Source organism: Lycium ferocissimum, chromosome 6 (genome assembly GCF_029784015.1).
Source record: "Lycium ferocissimum isolate CSIRO_LF1 chromosome 6, AGI_CSIRO_Lferr_CH_V1, whole genome shotgun sequence".
NCBI lineage: Eukaryota > Viridiplantae > Streptophyta > Magnoliopsida > Solanales > Solanaceae > Lycium > Lycium ferocissimum.
This window is the reverse complement of record NC_081347.1, coordinates 53557641-53575310: the sequence shown is the minus strand read 5'-3', so window position 1 is coordinate 53575310 and position 17670 is coordinate 53557641. Positions and strand designations below refer to the sequence as shown.

The window sequence follows — 17670 nt, the reverse complement described above, 5'->3', positions numbered from 1 at the left end:
CCAAATTTCCCAATTTTTCCCTCCCCAACATTAACAAGTCCCAATTCACATACATAACCTGGCGGGAAAAAGAGACCAAGCAACCAGTTTTCTCTCTGAAATTTCAATTTTGTTTTGTAAGTTTTCTCTTTTTCCAACATTGATCAATGCATTATGGAGGTAAGAATATAATTTTTTAATACCTTTTCATTTGTTGATTAAATTATAGGATTAAGTGTACTTTTTTCACTTTTGAAACAGAGGTGCCCAACTGAACTTTTGTTTATATATATTCTTTGCTCCTTAAGATTTATTCTTGTTTTTTGATTGGTAAAAGCTAATATTTAAAGTTCAGTGAACTGATTTTACAGTTTGATGACTTATTATGTTGACAGAATTATTTCTTTTGATGGGTTTAAAAAACACAGATCTTTAATAGTACGAGTGATCCTACTATAGGAGTTTAAAGAAGTCAGTGTCCATGTGGAGATATGAGGTGCTTTATTAATGAAGATGTAGTTGTAGGATCTACAACAATTTTACATGAAGAACTTACACAAGAAAATATTATTGATAACAGTGATGGTAGTTTGCAGAGAGGCAAAGTGTTTAATAGTGATGATAAGGCTTCTAATTGCTATGTAAATTTTGCTAAAAGAAATGGTTTCTCAGTTTGACGTGTGCGCCATTTGGGAAGTGCAGAACATCCTATGGGAATTTGTAAAAGGGATTGTGTTTGTCATCAAGCCAGTATCCCTCGTCCTCAAAAGATAGCAAAAAAAGAGCGACAAAGAGATCGAAAATCTTCCAGATGCCATTATAAAGACAAAATGTCTATTGTGAAAGACATAATTGATGGAATCACTCGTTGGACAGTGGTATGCTTTTAGAATGTTCACAACCATGAACTCTTGAGTGATAAGGAGGTGAGATTCCTCCCTGCTTATCGAAACATTGACATTATTGATCAAAAATGAATTATACTTCTAGCACGAGCCGGTTGTTCCATGAGTTTAATAAGAAAGGTGCTTGAATTAGAAAAGGGAGTAGATCCAGGCCAATTGCCTTTTACAGAAAAAGATATAAGGAACTTTGTTCAATCAGAAAGTTCTACAAATATTGAAAGCGATGCACTAGAGCTATTAAAAATGTGCAAGAATTTGAAAGACAAAGATGATGATTTTCAATATGATTTTACAGTTGATGCATGTCAAAGACTTGAACATATCATTTGGGCATTTGGAGACTCCATTCGAGCTTATGAAATTTTTGGAGATGTAGTTGTTTTTTATACTACTTACCGATTGAATCGTTATGAGATGCCACTAGGAATTTGGATTGGTGCGGACAATCATGGCAATTCTATTTTCTTTGGTTGTGTTCTCTTGCGAAATGAGAAAGCATCTTCCTTTTCATGGGCATTAAAGGTTAATATCGTCGTATTCTCAATTATTTTAGAGAAAAAAAATCTAGCTTTATGGCTAATATATATTTATTTTGCAGAGTTTTTTTGCAGCTTTATGAATGGAAAGCATCCACAAACTATGCTAACAACTCTAGCTTTATGGCTAATGTATATTCTCCAAGATCTTGATCTGTTTGTATAGTATGTGGATGCTTTCCATTGATAAGCCGCAAAAAACTCTGCAAAATAAATATACATTAGCCATAAATCTAATTTTTTTTTTCTAAAATGATTAAGAATACAACGATATTAACCTTTAATGCCCACGAAAAGGAAGATGCTTTCTCATTTCGCAAGAGAACACAACCAAAGAAAATAGAATTGCCATGAATTAAAAAAAAAAATCCATGATTGTCCACACCAATCCAAACTCGTAATGGCATCTCATAACGATTCAATCGGTAAGTAGTATAAAAAACAACAACATCTCCAAAAATTTCATAAGCATGAATGGAGTCTCAAAATGCCCAAATAATATGTTCAAGTCTTTGACATGCATCAGCTGTAAAATCATATTGGAAATCACCATCATTGTCTTTCAAATTCTTGCATATTTTTAATAGCTCTAGTGCATCACTTTCAATGTTTGTAGAAATTTCTGATTGAACAAAGTTCCTTATATCTTTTTCTGTAAAAGGCAATTGGCCTAGATTTACTCCCTTCTCTAATTCAAGCACCCTTCTTGTTAAACGCAGGGAACAACCGGCTCGTGATAGAAGTGTAATTCGCTTTTGATCAATAATGTCAATGTTTCGATAAGCAGGGATGAATCTCACCTCCTTATCACTCAAGAGTTCATGGTTGTGGACATTCTCAAAACATACCACTGTCCAACGAGTGATTCCGTCAATTATGTCTTTCGTAATGGACATTTTGGCTTTATAGTTACATCTGGAAGGTTTTCGATCTCTTTGTCGCTCTTTTTCTGCTACTTTTTGAGGACGAGGGATACCGGCTCAATGACAAACATAATTCCTTTTATAAATTCCCATAGGATGTTCTGCACTTCCCAAGTGGCGCTCACGACGAACTGAGAAACCATTTCTTTTAGCAAAATTTACATAGCAATTATAAGCTTCATCATCACTATTAAACACTTTGCCTCTTTGCAAACTACCATCACTGTTATCAATAATATTTTCTTGCGTAAGTTCTTCATGTAAAATTGTTGTTGATCCTACAACTACATCTTCATTAAAAAAGCACCCAATATCTCCACATAGACACCAGCTTCTTGAAACTCCTATAATAGGATCACTCATACTATTAAAGACTTGTGTTTTTTAAACCCATCAAAAGAAACAATTATGTCAACATGCTAAGTCATCAAACTGTAAAATCAGTTCACTGAACTTTAAATATTGACTTTTACCAATAAAAAAAAAAAGAATAAATCTCAAGGAACAAAGAAGGGATAAGGCACCGTTACCCCCCTGAACTATACCCGAATTTGCTACGACACACCTTACCTTTCCTGCGTCCTATTACCCCCTAAACTTATTTAAAACGGAATAATTACCCCCCTAAACGCCGATGCCCACTCTCATATGGGAGAGTGACATACACTCTCCTTGCCACATGTGTATTTATTTGTTTTCCTTTTTTTTTTTAATTTTTTCAAAATTTTACGTGTCAATTTTTTTTAAAATAAAAATAAAAAACTGAATTTTCATTAAAAAAAAATGAGTTTTAAAACCCGTCTTTTTTTTTTTAATTTGAAAATTTGATTTTTTTAAAACCCATTTTTAAAAAAAAAAAAAAAAAAAATAAAAACATGGATTGAAAAACTGAATTTTCTTTTAAAAAAAGGATTTTTAAAACCCTTTAAAAAAAAAATTGAAAATTTGTTTTTTTTTTAAAACCCGTGTTTGAAAAAGAAAAAAAAAACTGAAAAATGATTTTTTTTTTTTTAAATATGGAAAAATGGATTTGTTAAAAATATGGAAAACTTGATTATTTTTTTAAAATGTCTTAAAAAATCTTGATTTTCATGATTTCATTTTCTTAGGACACTTTTATTTTTCAAATAAAATCCGAAAAAGTGTTTTTCTTGCCAAAATGTGAAAAAAACTGAATTTTTATAAAATTTTGAAAAAATTAATTATTTTCTTAACATGTGGAAAACCCGTTTTTTAAAACTAAATGTGGAAGACTAGATTTATTTTCAAATTTTTAAGAAAATGCAGATTTTTAAGAAAAAAAATTAAGTTTTCCCCTTTTTTATGTTTTCTCACTCTCTCAAAGAGAGTGAAACACACTCTCTTTGCCACATCGCATTTAGGGTAATTATTCCGTTTTAAATAAGTTTAGGGGGTCATAGGGCCCAGGGAAAGGTAAGGTGTGTCGTAGCAAATTCGGGTATAGTTCGGGGGGGTAATGGTGTCTTATCCCAACAAAGAATATATATAAACAAAAGTTCAGTTGGGCACCTCTGTTTCAAGAGGGAAAAAAGTACACTTAATGCTATAATTTAATCAACAAATGAAAAGGTATTACAAAATTTTATTCTTACCTCCATAATGCATTGATCAATGTTGGAAAAAGAGAAAACTTAGAAAACAAAATTGAAATTTCAAAGAGAAGAATGGTTGCTTGGTCTCTTTTTCCCGCCAGGTTATGTACGTGAATTGGGTTTTGGTAATGTTGGGGCGGGAAAAATTGGGAAATTTGGGGAAAAGACCAAAAAGCCCATATTTTTAATGAGTTGGAAGGACATTTAAGTAAACTAAAAAATGGGGTGTAGTATGTTATATATATATATATATATATATATATATATATATATTAATCAAATTGTATTATTAATCTAGGAATTTGAAATTAACTAGATTTATTTTGTCCATATAATTCTAAGTTAAATCTAATTTGTGCTTGATGACTTTTGTACTACATATATTTTGTTCATTAAATGCTGTACAAAGTCAAAATGAATTTAACAAACTGATTTTGACATCCATTATGCTTAGGGTATATTGTGAGGAAAAAAAATATTTTATGAGAAACACCAAAAAAGTTTCGTCAAATCTCAAAAACCGCAATACCAAAAACTGTTTCAAACACTAAAAATAAACAAAAATAGCAAAACTTGTACCTCAAAAAACTGCACCATATACGCTCCAAAAGCAGACAAAAAACTGCAACATAAAAAATTTCATCAAGCACCAAAAATAGATAAAAAGTACAAACAAAAATTATACCTATGAAAACTACACCAGATTTCAAAAATAGCGAAAGCTGCATTCAAATGTGAGTTCATGTTAAATTGCTTTATAAGGAAAATATCTCAAACGGTAGATAAAATACAAATTGGACAAAACACCTAATAGAAATAGTGGTTTTCAACTAACATATTAAAAAGTGGAAATATATCAACCAAACATTTGATTCCTTTTGGAATAATACAACACATAATCTCGATGTTTAAAGGATATTGTCTTTGCCAAGTCTTCTTTTTATTATATATATTCCATATGTTATATGCTGATAAGTCGCGCCAAAGACCGTTGAGTTGATCAAATAATATTTTTATATCTCATAAAATAAATAATACGTAATTTTAAATAATATTACCTAACATTTGCTATGATTGACAAGGGATAACGAGCGATCGACGCACATTCATAGAGACTAGTCTATATCTATACTAAAAGTGGGAAGTTCCTACCTTCAAAGTTGAATTACGATTTTGCTCCTGCTATAAATTAATTAAAATTTAATAAAACATAAAACATATCTAATATAATAATTAGATATTAATATTTTAATTAACACCCATTAGATGATGAATTTAAATTAAGTACGTAATGTGCATTCTAATTACAAAGAAGGAAATTTTCATCTTCTAATAACTAATGTTAACCTTTTCTCTTCTTGTAACATATATCCTTTAATCTGTTATTTAAATTTCAAACAGGCATGAATAAATATTAAAGGGGCTCCTAAGTGAAAAAACATTTGGCTTGTCCCACATTAACAAACTGTGGTAAAATAAATTTCATACGTTTTTAAAAGTTTAAAATTTGGCTTTTGTTCAAGTGGCAGATAAAGAGGGAGCTTTGTGAGTTCATACTAGATCTAAATTCATTGACCAACAAAGTATGTGTTGGAGTTTTCTTATATTCCTGTTCTAACAAGTGGAGTTTTCTATGCATATTGCAATGAATTCTTGAAGTTGGTAGTTATTTATAATAGTTTTTTTTTTTTTTTTTTTTTGAGTCAAACGAAGCAATAGTTAGTTTTGTGGAAGTGTCAAAGTTAATTTTGTTCAACTAACTTAATTAGACTAGTAAACTTGTCCGCGCTTCGCGCGGTTATATAAATATTAAAATAGTTAAATATTAATATTGTTACTTTCTAAGAAATCAATTTTTTAACTTGTCTTTTGTGATTCTATCATCTTTCATGATTCTTTATAACATTATGTTAAAAACGTTTCAGGTTAAATATAAAACGACTTAATTAAATTAGTTTATGTGAACGTAGACAGTAGACACAAAGAATAGAAAAAAATCATAATGTAAAAATCCGAGGAGGAACGTACAATACTGAGATATGCCCCTTTTTTTCTTCTTAGTATAAATTGTTAACAGTACTTATATTTGATAAAGTTGATATTCTCTCATTCCTATCAAATAAAAATAAAAGAAAAATATTATAAAAAGGAATGGAAACAAAAAAAGAGGTGGAAAAAATGAAATGGGAAATAAGTAAAATTATCAATTAAACATACACATTGGATGTACAATGAAAATAACCACGCATTGGATGAAATCTAAGAAGTGAGATTTAAATAATTTTTAGTATGTTTGGCATGCAATTTCCATGTTTAATTTCTAGTTATATACTGGTTTTGAATATAATGTGTATGGGAAACTATCCCAAATAATTTTCTTACTTTTCTTTTCAATTTTGTCCAAAAAGTGTGTACATCTCTAAAAGAATAAATATTTTATTGTTTTGCACAATATTTTCAAGATTAGAAAAAAGGTCGCAGAGAAATCACTTCTGAGCCATTAAAAGTTTACTTTCACGGTACAAATGGTATGCACAAATTAAGATATTGAAGTGTAAACCAAAATAAAAGTAGCTTAAAAAAGGAACACTACCTGGTGATGCAGACTTCCTATCATTAACAAATTGAAAGAGATTCTAGCGTTGAGATGACAAAAAAGAGTACTATAAATGCATGACCAGTACTTCAGAAATTCAATTCTTTGGAACCTATTGAAAACGTATGAAGGATTTTGCCCATTTCGACTCTTCTCAGCATACACTGTGCAGTGGATTGTGAGTATTGTTGTTTCACCTTTTGCATATCTTGTAAGCTTAAACAGCTCATTGTTGGCATGAGAAGCATCAATGCAATACTTGTGGCATCTCTTGGTTATTTTTTAAGGGATGCATATATGGCATGTAAGCCTTCTCATAGAAAGATTTGACGACTCGTAATAACTAAAGTGACCAGGCATCAGGTATGAACTTGCTTTCCTTGTTCCAATATGCATTGCCGTTTTCCATTGTGTGACCAATAATAGTTCATGAGGAAAATATCAAGATAAGGTGTATACTTTAAAACATATTATTTGGGGGTTATGGACTTGAAAAGACATAGGAGTAATTGAGGTTATTAAGAGTAGGAGTTATGTAGATGAATATGTGTCAGTTGAAGGCATAAGAGTAATGGATATTATTAGGATAGAAGTTATGAAAATAAATGTGTGAGTTATGAAGATGACTTTTTCAAATAGAATATTGGAGAAAAAAATGAAGAATAACTCAAAAAAAAAAGGAGAAAAAAGATAAATAGAATGGTGGCCAAAGAGAGGTGTCACATCACTTTATCTATACCTAGCTTTATTATATATATATAGATTAGATACTACTAAATGTGAATCCATGAGACAATCACTATCTCAACATGAGTTTGTGAATGGTTTTCAAATCAAAATCTCAATGTACTATATTTATTTTTCGGAGGAGGAGTGGTTTAGATAGCAGAAAGAACAAGAAAGAATTAAATTATTTGTTGATTTGTGCCAAGTAATTAGAATCCTGGCTAATTCAATTGTCTCAAATCTTTTATTTCTTTTTTATTTATTCTTTTATGTTTGTTTAAGGAATAACCAATTATCATGGTTGCAAGATGAAGATTCTCCGATATGAAATTGTACGAGAATTTTTACTTTTAAAATTCTCATCTTTTTTAGTTTCCCGATATGATTATTTTCTTTTATTCGTTTATTGTCTTTTCACCTTCTCCTTTTGTGCTTCTTTAACTCTTTTTCTTTTAATCCATCTTTAAGTATATACATAACTAGGGAATTTGCCCGCGCTTCACGTGGTCATGAATGACCTCATTCTGCTTACAAATGATGCTTAGCTAATATTCGAATAAAATGACATAAGGCTGATTCTTGTAAGAATTGAATATATTGAACGATCCAACGTGAAATAATCAATCATGGCTTTCTCTATTATTGCGTACACAATTATCGAATATTAAATTTCACGACGTACACTATACTGTACGTCTTCAAATCCCTTACAGCTCTGGTTGTACTTCTTCTCGGCAGTGAATGCTACATTTACAACTCTACAATAATTCAAGTTGTTTCAACCACATTTGACAAAGAGTATACCTTAAATGCGTGAATAATGTCGATTCCTTCTAGTTTAGAAAATCTGTATAATGACATGATAATATATCAAGAAAGCTTTTTAACAGCTATATCGCTGATATTATGACATTCCTAAACTATGGTAAGATAAGTGGTTAGTCACTTCTTTCTGAGAAGCTGCCCCATCCGAGCTTCCCGTCGTCCACATTTATGTAGCTTGATTCACATGTACTTGAGCTTTCTCTAGAAAACCCAGTGCTTTGATGTCGAAGTATGTGCACAAACTCTTCCTTTGAGAAATTAGACATCTACATATCAGTCACGTACAAAAAAATAACGGTGATCCAAACAGCTTCCTAATTGAGGAGAAATAACTCTAACTTAGGTGGTTCAATAATTAGCTATGAACACACGTGCTTTAGACCATAGTGATAATCACTGACATTAAAATTGATCTCTGCATCCAGCCCTCTAAATATAATCACAGCACTATCATAGGCCCTGAAATTAATAGGAAAAATTTAACACCATAATATTCCAATTTCTTCATTTAAATAGTGTCATTATATCTTTACTAATTAAACTCATTCTAACTACTACGTGATACCTAGAAGCAGCATGTTTAGCGTCAAAGCCCCCTATAAGATTCAAACTTTTGTTAAAAATGTCCACTTGAAGCTTGCAGTTAATTAGAAACAATTCATGAACAAAGTAGAAAAGAACACTAAATCAACCGAGCCGTAGTATATTAACAAAGACATTGCTTACCCAAGCAAACTTGTTTTCCGCAATCCCTGCATAATATATCATAGAAACTACAGTTAGTTTCTAGCTATAACTTTGGATATAACTGCTGAATAGGTGAAGCCTGATGCCATGATGGAGATAAATGTTGTTTATAAGTGTTAAGAAGAAGGACATTCCATTTCCTAAAATTCACCATGAATGTTTAGAATTTCACCTGACATTCAATTCGACAGAAGTACATGAATTTGTAAAGATTGTAATTGCCCAAAACTTGAAGGGAGAGTCAACCAGGTTTAGATAGAACCAAATTTTACATCCAAGAACATAATTATATTCATATATTGCCCGATCAATGAAAAGTTTCCACAAAATTTAAAAAACACGAATTACCAGTTTAATATTCAAAGAAAGTTGAAGCAAATTTTGTGGGAATTTTAACATACCTTAGACACTTTGTTACTATGTCCCAACAAACATAAGGAAATCTATATACTTGAATTGTAAAGTCGCTAGACATTCAATTGAGAATTTAATTCACAAACCATAATTATCCATGGTGATGTTGTGTTAAAACTATCCTGTTCGTTGCGCTAACGATTGGAAGTTTCGGTGTTAATTTCGATATGGGTCGCCGTTGAGAAAATTGTTGTGCATGATATTATATAATTTTTTATCAATCATAGTATTCTTGTATGGTAAAAGGTAAGTTGTATAATGAAAATATACGAACCTTGTGGGAATCTACATGAATCAGTAGAAATTTAAGTTGATCACTGTAGGAAATGACGACTATATAAGCAACGTTTATGTTTTGTTTCAATGGCAAACACCTGGGAAGGTAGATACACATCAATCATCATAGTGCAATAAATTAAACTGAAATGTAGAAACCCGGGAAGTTGAACAAATGAGAGGAAGACTTTTAGTAAAAGAAAGGAATCTGAGAAGTTGGTGCCAAAGTTATTTTCTGCACCTCCAAGGATAATTATCACAACCTATTTGGGCGAACAAATTACATATCTGAAGTGGTTGGAAAATGAAAAGTTTCATACCTGTGCCGATTGTAGTTTTTTCTACTTACCGCATGAGAATTTGTAATTGGTTTACAGGCGATAGCGAGAATTGGGACTATGTTCAGTCGATTTATTTAACGAAGAATACAGAGAGAAGAAACAGGAAAAGAGTGGCTAAAATTCATGAGAACTCGTCTTCGTCCCCAAATTCTCATTCACTGATTCAAAACCAAGATTCATAGCATAAATTTAAAATCGCAGAATACAGCCATGGTTATCCGTTCCCTGGCCGCCTGTTTTCTTTGCTTTGTGGTGAGGAATAAACCTTAATTGTACTCTGTTTCTTCTTATTATTGTGTAACGTGAACGGATCTGTGTGAGAACAATTAAGCGTGCATCTACCAGAGGTAAAGAGGAAAATGCGCTGAAGAGGAAGAAGAAAGCGCGAGGAAGAAGAGTAAAGATGAAGAGAGCACAAAGAGTAATCTAGGAACGGAAAAGAGGGCAAGGAGGCTATCTAAGGCCAAAGTGACATTTCGGTTGAGTAACCTAAAGCCGATGAGGCACCTTTTTTATTTAATTATGTTATTTTAATTGAATTTTAAAGGCTAAAATTTGACAAAAAAGATAAATACAAATACTGATTTCTTAGAGTGCCACGTCAGCGGGCCTATGTCTTTGCTTTTTATATATATAGATTTAGAAAACTAATCGAAATTTGTATACATTAAATATTTTACAGGTAAACGTATCTCACAAGCCATATTTTTATGATCAATCCGATAAAAGTTTCATTTTTTGGCAATTATTTGCGGTCATATTCTTCGTTCTTGGAAATATATTTACTTTTTTAAAATCATTTTTGTTCCTTTCCCTTATTTTCTATGTTTTTCTTACTTTAAAAAGTCTAAAAGTAGCATACATTATGATATGTATCGACTGTAAAAAAAGGAGACTATGATTTCTTAAATACAAGGCATAAACGTTAAGACGTGAAGCATTTAGAATCATAGCCAATGTTACTCATATTCATGTTTACACTATGTATTTGTTGAAATAATAAAAGAAAAAAAAATTGTCGACCTCAAATCTGAAATATTAGAAGAACTGCATTAGAAAATTGATTATGTATAATTACAAACTATAACAGTATTGACCGAAGTAGAAAATAATATTGATAAAGAAATATTTATTTTTTCCTCTAAAATGAAGAATATCCTTTCAACTTCATTAGATAGAAAATTTCGTAAATTATGTTTTGTAGTGGCAATATAATATCGAATGAGTGGGCTCTATTCATCGGTTTGAGCTTGTATTTTTACTCTTCAAATTTTGCGTAATGCATCACATATTCTAAAATTATTTATATCTTTTGTATTGATTAGCATGAGATACACGTGGGTTGTACGTGTCCAAGTCTAGTTAAAATTTAAATATGGAAGTTCAAGTTTTGTATTACAGATGACTGTATCTCTAAAGCTAGAATGCAAAGCACCTTATCAAGAACTCATTCTCCCTTTAACCTTGACTCTATTTATTAATGTAAAAGAAGTCATAGTTTACTTTTTAATCTTGGAGGTAATAGAGAGATTGTTTTAAGGATGCCTAAGACGGCAGCTACAAGCGAGTTATAAGTTAGAATGCCGGCTTTTGAATGAAAGAATCAAAAGTTAGAAATGCCGGCATTAGTCTAGTTTACACATGCAAAATAATTGTATTGAAATGAACATATATAATTTTTTTATTAATCAATCAGTAACTAGTAGCAGCTTGTTAGCAAGAGTTGATCGGTGAACTCTATTTCCTAATCGTTACTAAAAAGTTGCATGATTACGCAATTACATTACTTTGATTTGCTAGTCATTGTGAAAGAGTAGCGGGTAATTTAACTGGTAAAGTGAATGCATTTACCGAAATGACGTAATGCTACTTTGCTGAAATCTTGCTCCTCCTACTGACTGATGGGGGTTGACGTTCCCCTCTTCTAAGTACAAAAGGAGTACGTTGCATAAGAAGTCGGTCTTTCTCAGTATGGTCTACTTTTCCCTATGTGCTCCTATTTCTTTTAAACATTGCACTAAGCAACAAACTACAAGCATAACAAACCTAAATTTTATGTAGTTTCTGTTAAGCCCGCTACTTAGTATATGTAGAGTTGGACGCCAAGTCAAGATGAGTAGAACTAAGATCCTATGAGTTAAATATGGTATTAAGTTAAATTTGAATTGGATCCTACCTTTCAAAAAGAAAAGTTCAAATTGAATGCGATTGAACTTTTCTTGTAGCGAGTTAAGCGAAGTACAAATTAATATTTCTGGGTTGTGGGACCCGATTGAGCTTTTCGAGCTCTAAAATCTAAATTATGTGCTTGTGTGAATTTTTGTGTCCGGGAGACCTCATTTTGTGAGTTGAGAACTGCAAAAGCAAGAAGTTAGCGAAAGGAGGTTCTGGCTTCTGTTGATGGCTTGATGCCATTGGTATACTCTTTAGTCCTCCACAGTTTATCTGCGATTCAATAATCTGATGTTCTTGATTTCAATTTGCCTTTTTTTGGGTTTGTAAAATTTATTATTTAAGTGAGTACTCACTTGATGATCTCATTTGTAATACGTTTTCTAGATTTGGTGCTTTGTTGGATATAATGATCATTTCTTGTTAGTTTAGTTGACGTTTGAGAATTTATTTTGGTAGTATTTTCCTGCAATGAAAGCATTTCTTGGCTTTGAAGCTACTTTTGCTTGAATAATGGGTGGTTGTCTATCCGCTAGTGCTTTATTCTTTGGAGTATGGCATGAGACTTGTGTGTCTTAATTTGCATAAAAGACAAATTATTTAGTACTAGAATGACATGAGCCCCAAAAAGGTAGAATAGATACATAGCACTAAGCCTGTCAATTGGGCCGGGTCGACCTGCGATCGGCCCACCTAACCCGGCCCATAACCAGCCCAGCCCCCTAACTCGGTAAGAGGGTGGTGGGCTGGGCTAGTGGAAAAAAATTAGGGGGTTGGGCTGGACATGCCATTTAGTCCGGTAGTCCGGTCCACCAACAGCCCGGGTTCTGGCCCACCGGAGGACCAGCCCTGCCCGGTTCACTTCAAATTAATTTTTTTTAAAAAAATAATCATAAATAGGCATTTTTACATATATATGATAGATTTCATAACTTCCACCATTTCTTCTTATTTCTCCTACCTGTTGTAAAATATAAGTTGGTAACACCAAAAATTATGGAGGCAGAGAAAATATCTTTTCGTGAACATGATTCGAGCAAATTAATATATTAACACTATTGAGCATCATGGATATTATTATAAAAATAATCAATTAGCATAATTAAAAGGAAGACAGTTATGTCAAAATGTTGTGTTATCAGTCATCCCTACTGATAGCGGAGTTTACAGAATCGTTGAAATGAAATAAAGGATCAACTCACAGAGAAATTGGAAGATAGATTGTGATGAAGTATGAAAATGTAGAACAACCAATGTCTAAGATCTTATTAGTTTCAAATATTTTATATATAATAATAATTAAATATTTTTTAGGGTATTTGAAATGTCTCCGCCGATGATGGAGAGGTGACAATCTGCACATGACATTAGGACTTAGGATCAGATGAGATAATTAAATTAAGAACTTTGGTTTAGTATCAAAACTTATGTGCATTGTTCCCATTTAGTTACTGTGTGATTTCATTTCAACCTTTTTTTTGGGGGGGGGGGGGGGGGTTTAAAAAGATTAGCTGATTTATAGCAAAAAAAGGTTCCTAATTTATGTATATTTTGTATATGTTAATGGTATATTTGTTTATATCTTGAATATGTTGTTGGAATGAAGACTCCCAACGGCTATTTAAGTGCTAAAAATTATAAAAAGTTGAGAATGTGATACAAGACTACATAAGTAATTTAAAATAAAACTTCAAACTTAAATTGATAACATTGCAAATTCAAAACATACAAACTTGAACGGTTAACTTATTACAAATGAAAAGTTCAAAACGCTAGCATCGATGGAGAAATTTAAAAAAGAGATAAATTTCAAAGTTCAATTTTGTGCTTTTTGTCCAAGTGCCTACGTAACGGACCGGTACCCCCAAAAACCGGTTCGGACTTATGGAGATATATTTGACCACAATGTTGACATTTAACATGTTCCTCGTCTACTCGCTCAAAATGCAACCACACCGGACTTGAAATTGATCTTCGGACTGGAGGAGGAGGTGGAGGATTATCATTATCCATTAAATTTAAATTTTGAAATTTGAACTTGGAAGTTGGAAGAGAGAGAGAGAGAGAGAGAGAGAGAGAGAGAGAGAGAGAGCGAGATGAGTAGGAAATTTAGGGAAAGATGAGAGTAGGGAATTGTGAGATAATATGGAGAAGAATAAATGGTATTTATAGATTGAAAATAGAGCTAAAGTATAATTTAGGGAGAAGTATTCAAAACACACTCCAACTTTGGCCAAAATTGCTATAACACACTCCAACTTTGCGGGAGTCCTATGACCCCCCTGGACTATTTTTTTGTGTATTATTGAGGGTATTATTGGGTGACGTGGACAAAAAGTGAGTCCCTCAATATTGGGTATTATTGAGTCCACGTCACCAATAATACCCTCAATAATACACAAAAAAATAGTCCAGGGGGGTCATAGGACTCCCGCAAAGTTGGAGTGTGTTATAGCAATTTCGGCCAAAGTTAGAGTGTGTTTTGAACACTTTTCCCTATAATTTAAGGAACTTGATGGTTAAAATAAAGTTGACAGCAACAAGATTTTAAAGTATCAAACTTAATAAATTTTAGTATTAGAATTTTTTTTAAATAATTAAAATCTAGCCCAGCCCACTAACTAAAACCCGACCCGGCCCACTATGTACCCCTACCTGGGTAGGGGGCTGGGCCGGACACCCCTTTCCCTCCTCCAACCCGGCCCACTAACTATGGCCCGGCCCGGCCCCATGTGACCGGCATTTATATGGCCCGGCCCGGCCCACTTGACAGGCTTACATAGCACTCATATGGCAGATTTCAAGTTTGGGATTACAGTGATGTGAAATGTACTAGTTACGCGATATTGGAGCCAAGAGATGTTAATTTGAGAGTTCGTTAATTGATTGGACCATTAGCGTTTAGAAAAAAGAACCATCATAGCAGTAAAAGATATGATCTTTTACCAAGTATGATGCTGAGGTTTCAAAAGCTATGCCTATTTCTTACTAATGTGAGCTGCAGTGTTGGAGTTACATCTTCTTCCTCTTTGCGAGAAATGGAATTTTACCTGATATTGCCATGTACATGGTCAATTTAGGACAATATTTGGTATGAAAATATTTCCTATGCTCCATCTGTGGACAATGAGAAGCCAATTTTACAATTCTGAGAGAACTTTAAGGTGGAAGTGTTGTATTCAATAATTGTTGTTTACATCACATGTATCAAAAGATATAATCGTGCTCCTCAAGAGCAATTTATCAAACTTTGATCAAGCTACAAGCTTTTTTATTTTCATAATTAAGGCCATCTTTGGTGCATGATGAGTATAAATTATTCATGTATTTTTATAACTAAAAATATAATATTTTCACAAAATCACATGAATATTATATTCAATTTCTACATATTTCTAACAAAACTTGTAGGAAGAAGAATGATCGGATAACAAGAAAACAAGAAGGAAAGGTAGAGAAAGAATAAATTGAAGGAAAGATGACACAAGATCAAAAGCTAGATGCATCTAGCTTCTAGTTTGAAGATATATATACACCTCATCCTAGATGCATCTTGAATCCACTTTGAAGATGCATTTCCACCTCATCTTAGATGCATCTACACCTCATCCTATATGCATTTAGAATTCACTTTGAAGATGCATTTCCGCCTCATCTTAGATGCATCTACACCTCATCCTATATGCATCTAGACTTTCATTTCTATAAATAAGATGACAAAAGTTTGTAAGAAATCATCAATCAATCGGGAAGAAACACATCTTGGTTTCTCTCACTCTCTCTCTCTCTCTTTATTCTAGATTGTTTTAGAATTTTAATTATAAAAGTTTCTTTGTTCTCTTCTATATTTTGGGATTGGAATAATCCACCTCATGTAGTGCTTGATATATTATTATATTACTTATCTCAATTGTAATACATGCTTGTTCCGAAACGCTTCATATTCATATCTAGTTTGTGCTAGAATGGTAGAATTCAATTAATTGTTACTATCACCTCTATATAATTTACTCTTAGTTATTTATATATTAATTTTGTAATTCTCAAGAATCAAAATTAATATATTATAACTAATGAACAATATGTAGAGGAACAGTAATTTTTAGTTATCTACCATTAAAAAAGCATAATATTGCTTTTCTTTTTTTTAATTCTCAATAAGGAATTGCCGTAGGCAATATTATAGATCTTAGGTAAAAATAATCTCAAGAGGTTTTTACTATTCTTCGGCACAAATCGGGCAAGATTATTTAGGTTTTCATCTTCACTAGTCATCAATCATTTAATATATATAACCTCAAAGAATGTTATTAATTGATGATTTTCAAGTGAACAATATATAATTATATTAGCAATAAGCAATTATTCTTTAAGTGAAGTACATGTAGAAATTGAGATTGTATTAAGCAATATTTAGTAACTGACAAAAAGAAAAAAACAATATAATCTTAATAGATAAAAAATAGTAAGAAATTTAGGTGATATTGCAGGGGAGAGTACTAAGAATTATACTAATAATATATCAATGATATAGGTTGACTGTTAATGCAAATGATTAGAAAAAAGATACAATAACCATAGGTACAAGTAGTAGTATATAATAATAGTATGTGAGTACTAAAGAGACTATTAGTAGTAAGTATTATGAAGTAGTACTGACAATGAAAAATGAAAAGAAAAATTATACTACTATTGTAGAAACGTTAGTACTAACAATAGCCATAATTATAGTAGCAGGAAAAAAAACAATAACAATTATATTAACAGGTTCTCAAATTAGTAATAAAATATTTATTCTAAAGTAGATCTATGCCAGTCCCCGGCAACGGCGTCAAAAATTTGACGAGGCTAAAGTGTATAGAATTATATGCTCGTACTCTGTCAAATTCTATTATAGTTTATGATATTGCCCCATAGAGATTGGAAAATCTAAACTACAGACTTGTAGTATTTTGACTACTATTTGAGAGAATCAAATTAATGAAAAGAGGGTGATGTCTTATATTTGTAAACTTCTTAAACAATAGAAAAACAAATTTTGAAAAACTTATAAGTTAAAAAGAGTTGGGAATCGATCAATTCACTTGATAAACATTATTCTGTAAGTGAAATACATGTCGAAATTGAGATTGTATTATGATAATAGTATCAAGTGAATTGAACGATTCCCAACTCTTTTTAACTTATAAGTTTTTGGAAAGTTGTTTTTCTATTGTTTAAGAAGTTTACAAATATAAGACATTACCCCCTTTTCATCAATTTGATTCTCTCAAATAGTAGTCAAAATACCACAAGTCTGAAGTTTAGATTTTCCAATCTCTGTGTGTCACGACCCAATTCAGGGTCGCGCGGGCACCTACCTTTCCCACCTCGGTAGGCGAACCCTCTCATTAAATACACATCAATTAAATAAGGACGATTCATTTAAACCAATAGATATTTAGAAATAACAGCGGAATATCATAATATTTATGTAATAAACTCAAGTGTTCATATGATTAGAACAAATACATGATTACAGACTCAATCCATCTTCCCATGACCTGGTCTAGACTAGTACAAGAGCGACTAATGACTTCAGATTACCACTACATTCTAAAACTCAACCTCCGTCCCG

General features: G+C 32.0%; 1 protein-coding gene and 1 long non-coding RNA gene across 4 annotated transcripts; one reads left to right on the top strand and one right to left on the bottom strand.

The window, feature by feature from the left end:
• Nucleotides 1–986: 986 nt before the first annotated feature.
• Nucleotides 987–1573, top strand: LOC132061391 (protein FAR1-RELATED SEQUENCE 11-like). The gene is made up of 2 exons (XM_059454220.1): nucleotides 987–1406; nucleotides 1496–1573. The coding sequence occupies exons 1-2, from the start codon at nucleotides 987–989 to the stop codon at nucleotides 1571–1573; spliced, it is 498 nt and encodes a 165-aa protein (XP_059310203.1).
• A 6506-nt stretch (nucleotides 1574–8079) lies between these two features.
• Nucleotides 8080–10376, bottom strand: LOC132059811 (uncharacterized). 3 transcript variants are annotated; one of them, XR_009415744.1, is made up of 2 exons: nucleotides 9539–10376; nucleotides 8080–8855 (listed from the first exon to the last, which is right to left on the bottom strand). It is a non-coding gene; the product is annotated as an uncharacterized LOC132059811 (long non-coding RNA). The 3 variants fall into 3 exon arrangements; XR_009415743.1 differs by having other exon boundaries at nucleotides 8080–9638; nucleotides 9861–10376; XR_009415742.1 differs by having other exon boundaries at nucleotides 9861–10376.
• Between the last annotated feature and the right edge of the window lie 7294 nt (nucleotides 10377–17670).